This window comes from Piliocolobus tephrosceles, chromosome 13, assembly GCF_002776525.5.
Source record: "Piliocolobus tephrosceles isolate RC106 chromosome 13, ASM277652v3, whole genome shotgun sequence".
Lineage (NCBI taxonomy): Eukaryota > Metazoa > Chordata > Mammalia > Primates > Cercopithecidae > Piliocolobus > Piliocolobus tephrosceles.
This window is the reverse complement of record NC_045446.1, coordinates 102,007,058-102,012,539: the sequence shown is the minus strand read 5'-3', so window position 1 is coordinate 102,012,539 and position 5,482 is coordinate 102,007,058. Positions and strand designations below refer to the sequence as shown.

At 44.4% G+C, this 5,482-nt stretch overlaps 1 protein-coding gene across 1 annotated transcript in view; it reads left to right on the top strand.

Annotated features, from left to right (window-relative positions):
- Positions 1 to 5,482, top strand: part of PLET1 (placenta expressed transcript 1) — an 11,424-nt gene continuing 5,942 nt past the window's right edge. The window contains 2 exon segments of the mRNA XM_023208043.3: positions 1 to 184; positions 4,971 to 5,172. Of these exon segments, the coding sequence (XP_023063811.1) occupies positions 1 to 184; positions 4,971 to 5,172 (386 nt within the window).

Genomic DNA, 5,482 nt, shown 5'->3' with positions numbered 1-5,482 from the left:
ATGGCAGTCTTCCATGCCATGCTGCTGCAGCCACTGAAGATGTTTCTGTGCCTCAGTCTGCAGCTTTCTTCTGCCACCTTTATAAGGTACAGTAACACCTGCTTCACCTTTGATGAATATTACACCATCATCCTAGACATCAAGGCCAGTTCACATATCTACAAAAGCAATGCAGTCTATTCTGGTGAGTAGAAGCCATGCTCTCTGCTGTACTTTGTTCCCTGAGGGAAATTAACCAGAATTTCAGAACACACTCCTCTATCGCTACTCGCAATTATACAAAACATGTGTCTTCTGAACCAAATGGGAAGCAAGGGAAGGAAGAGAAAGAATGAGAATTAAGGGAGTGGGTTTGGAGGCAGGGGGCTATTTCTGCATGTTCCTGGTGAACTCAAGCCACAGGAGCAAGAAAGCCCCAATCCCAGATTCACTGAGTCCCAGCAAGAGCATGCTTGGGGTGAATCCTCTGATTTAAATAAAATGGGCACTTTTATCATTTTAAGGGATAATCATTGCATTCCAGTGTATAATCTTCTTTTTATTTTTGTTTTTCTGGAGACAGAGTCTCACTTCATCACCCAGGCTGGAATGTAATGGTACAATTTCAGCTCACTGCAACCTCCACCTCCTGGGTTCAAGCAATTCTCATACCTCAGCCTCCCAAGTAGCTGGGATTACAGGTGCGCACCACCACACCTGGCTGATTTTTTGTATTTTTAGTAGAGATGGGACTTCTCCATGTTGACCAGGCTAGTCTTGAACTCCTGGCTTCAAGTGATCCACCCACCTCAATCACTCAAAGTGCTGGAACTACAGGTGTGAGCCACCGCACCCAGCCTCCAATGTGTAATCTTGGATGCTGCTGGGGATAACTGTATACTGCATTTAGTCCGTGGGTGAAAAAAATCTAATAAACTATACAGGGGAAGTATTATTAACCCACTTTATGTATGAGAAGCCTGAGGCCAAGGGAAATTAAATGACCTGCCCAGAGTCTCCCTTCTAGTAAGTCATAGAACTGGCTCTTGAATCTTAGTCTGTTCATTCTTAATCCAATACTTTTCTTAGAGGTGTCTAGTAGATATTTTTTTATATATCCCTTTTCGAATCAGCCAAACCTAAAAGTCAAGGAATATGCTTTCTAATTAGTTTCATAATAATAACACTTCATACGGTGTTTACATGTAATAGTGACCTATTAGGGAGATACCATTTCCATTCCCATTTTTGTAGATGAGAAACAGACAGATGCTAAGTGACTCTTGCTCAGGTCCCAGAGCTACTTAAACGGTGAAGCTAAGATATGAACCAGCGTTCCAGCTTCAGAGACCCTGCCTTTAACCACTACATACTCTTCCTTACAGTAATGAGAGCTAACACTTCTTACAACGTGCTGGGCATGTTTTAGGAGTAGATGCTGTTATCATTTTACAGACGAGAACTGAGGCACAGAGAAGTTACAAATTTACACTAATAAGTAACCTAGCTATGATTTGAATCTAAATAGCACAGCCAAAACTCGTGCAGCTTTTTGTCCAGCCAGGCTGTCCAGCTTCAGAACCTGTGTTATCCTGCCTTTCTTAAAAGTCTAACTAACTTTTGCAAAGACCACCAGGGTGATCTCCACACTCACAGTCTACGTCTCAGACTTCAGCAGGTGAACAATCATGGCATGCCTCACGCGCTCACCTTGCTTATCTTTTGTCTTACTTTTAAATGAAGACTGACACTATGTGCTTCAGTTGTGATGGGGCCAGCTACATCCCACTGCCTCAGACAGTCGATATTGTCCTGACAAGGCAGGGAGGATAATCTTGTAATTCAAGATGAGCACAGGTGGATGGACATCTGTGCAACTTGGGGGAGAGCCTGAGGGGTCAGAGGCACTACTGCAAAAGAGATCACAAGCCTCTGGCATTTAAGATAATACCTCTCCAGTTGAAAGATTTTGCTAATGCAATGGAAGAGAAATCTATCACTGAGCACGGTGGTTCACACCTGTAATCTCGGCGATTTGGGAGGTCAGGGCAGGCAAATTGCTTGAACTCAAGGGTTCGAGACTAGACTGGGCAACATGGCGAAACGTAGTCTTTACAAAAATCACAAAAATTAGCCAGACATGGTGATGCATGCCTGTGATCCCAGCTACTCAGGAGGCTGAGGTGGGAGGATGGCTTAAACCCGGGAGGTGGAAGTTGCAGTGAGCTGAGACCACGTCACTGCACTCCAGCCTAGGTGACAGAGCAAGACCCCATCTCAAAACAAAACAAAAGAAATCTATCATGTGAAGATGCTATGGAGGGGGAGACATGGGAGCCTTCTGAAAGTAGAAAGACAGGAGAAAGAAGAGTCAACATGATCCACTGGGGTGAAGGGGATCACAGCAGTCACAGAGGCGTTAGGGAGCAGGGAAAGGGAACAGGGAAAGAGGAGAAGAACTAAGGTTCCTTGAATGCCCACTAATGCCATGTACCCCCAAACTTTATCCAATTCCATTTCAAAACAGAAATGTGCTGTGAAAGCTCTGTGGCAAATGGACTCATGATACAAATGATTTAAGTCGAGGGTCAAAATCCTCACCCACGGAGATGTGAATTGCCAGATCCCACATCTGTGGTTACACAGCAGGCTCCACGATTGCCTTGCAGGTGTTATTGCCAGAACTCAGGACTTCTGGGGACTCTGAGTAAATGGCCATCCAGGCCAATTGCTTTTCCTTTTTTTGCTTTGGAAATTCTTTTAAACTCTGGGGCTATGTCAACATTGGTAAACCGTGTATAAATGGCTTGGCAGGTCCCAAGAGACAACTGCAGCTCAAGCAACGTCTTAGAACAGGTTTCCTGGGTCTGTTTTGGTGTCAGTGAAAGAAACCCTTAATACAGTGACATTTACACTAAGACTGTGCTGAGCAACGATCTGCCTTTTTAAAAAAAAAAAAAAAAAAAAAAAAAAAAACAAAACTTCTATGGGCAAGAGCGATGTGATTTGCTTGCTTTTCTTGCTAAACTTTAAGCCTTAAGGGCATTATACAACATTGGATGCATGACTTTTAAAATCAACCAATGAGTAGTTACTTAGGGCCCTCCAGAGGCCCAACACTGGGCTGTCCAGATACCAACACAGATGAAACCACAGCATGTAGCACAAAGTAGAATATGATTAAGAACTCAACAGAAAAAAAAGAAGAAAAGAAAAGAAAGAATGAGAGTTAAAAAGGGATAAATCGGTCCAGAGGTGGGACATAAGCAAGCTGTTGGAGTGGAAGAGGGGATGTGACGTATGATGAGAGGGAAGGAAGGCTTTCAGGCAGGCTGCCAGAGGTGAGCAAGGATCAGGGGCAGGTGCATTTGCAGAAAAAGGGAAAGACTGGCTGCCTTTAGAGTGGGAATACAAACAGCAGGCTGAGGCTAGGTTCTTACAGTCCAAAAACATGTGTTGGATACTGTAATCAACAGACCAGAGGCAGAAATATAAAAGCAGAAATGTTGACATGCTCTAGAAGGAAGGACCCTTTGAAGGTCTGGACAGGAGTGTGTTCTGATGGACGTGTTGCATAAGGAAGTCTGGTCTGGCCGCAGCATGTTGCAAGGCCACCTAAAGGAGAAGAACCTAAGGCCAGAAATCCAGAAAATGTGGGTGCCTAAGAGGGAAGAAAGAGGACTTAAACCAGAGTGGAAGGGGAAAAGCAGGACAGGGCACACCTGCGCAGCGCTCACACTGACGATTATCTGGATGACACTGTCTCTGCTCACCTTCTACCGCACCTGACGCACAGACCTAGAACAGCGGTCAGGTGCTCACCGAGCAAGCCGAGGTCTGTGGGATCTGCATCACCCGACCGTGACTGGCAAAACTAACAACTAGAACACAGAACTGCAGTGTGCATATAGTCACAGAATAACAATTGCAACGTATCCAGTACTCCCCAAGTGTTAAAATCTTCACATTCTTCTCTTTATTCTCCAGGACCTTTCAAGATAGTATCATGATCTCAGATAATGAAGGATAACGTCATTATCCCCAGACCTAGAACCAGGCCAGGTGCAAAGTGGGCACACAAGAAATATTTATGGAGTGAATGATGAACAATAAGGAAGCCGAGGCTCGGAGGTGAAATGACTTGCTCCTAAGTGTTAGAGTCAGAATTCAGATCCAGGACTGTCTGATCCTTTTCTGTTACAAGATCAATTTGCTTCACTTTGTTAAGGAGAAGCCTTAAAGAAATTTTCCGTGGCTGAAAGGGCCCAGGAAAGAACAATAGCCTAACATTGAGGAATTCACTCAGAAGAGATCTCCTAAGGGAAGAAATGGAGATATTTCTTTAAATGCCCTCTCCATTATGCATACGAAGGCTGAAATTAACAAGTGGAATTAACAAGTTACTTGGGGTAACCCTCTAAGGAGTTAGGACCCCTGCGGCTCAAAAGCACTCCTTCCCACACCCTAACAACAGAGACCAAGAGAATCAGCACTTCTGGAACCACAAAAAGGGTTTTGCTTTTACTTGGCCCACCTGGCCTTTCCACGTGCAGCAGCCTCTTCCGTCCCCACACTCCCCCTGAGAAAAGGACCAAGCAGACTTGTCTTCTTATCTGAGAAATGGGCCCTGGCTCAAAGAGGTAGACATTCACTCCCAGAATCTCACCCCTCGTGTGTAACAAAACCAGAGCTGGGTATAGGTTTTCTTTTGTCTGCCTTTTACTGTAGAAAATTTGGAAAACACCAAAAAGCACTAGAAAGAAAATAAAAATCATCTGCAATCCCACTATCAAGAAATCACCACAATTAATAATCTTGATGTATTTCCTTTCAGACTTTCAACTTCTTTTACAAAAGTGAGACCGCACTCTATGTACATATTCTTTGTAACTTTCTTGTTCCACGCTTTGTTTTGATGTCACCGCCCTCATCCCTTGAGCTTGGCTCACAGGGAACAGATGGCTGATTGTTTCTTCACCATTTCCTCCCAGGATTCGTTCCCGTGAATGACAGCGTCTATGCTGTGGTCAGGAAAGCCTTGGACAAGAACGGTGACTCAATGGGCCTCTGGCAAAGAGCAGATGAAAATTGCTACAGCAACTCCACCTTGTACGTGAAAGATCAATACATGACAGTCTTAGAGGCACAGTGGCAAGCTCCTAAATCTGAGAACATAACTGAAGTGGAGATACAGTAAGAACCTAGCTTGCTTTGCTTTGGGCTTTAATTTTCATACTGGGTTTATGCAGTTTTACACTAAGCAAGGAGGACTTAAAATACAATCCAGATGTGATGTGCAGTACTCAGCAGCCGCACTTCATTACCCTCTCACAGTGCTCTAGCATTCCTTCCATCTATAGGAGCTTGCAGACACACACATTCACACACACATTCACACACACACCACACACCACACACACACACCACACACACACCTCACACACACTTACACCACACATACATACCACACACACCACACATACCACACACACCACACACACAC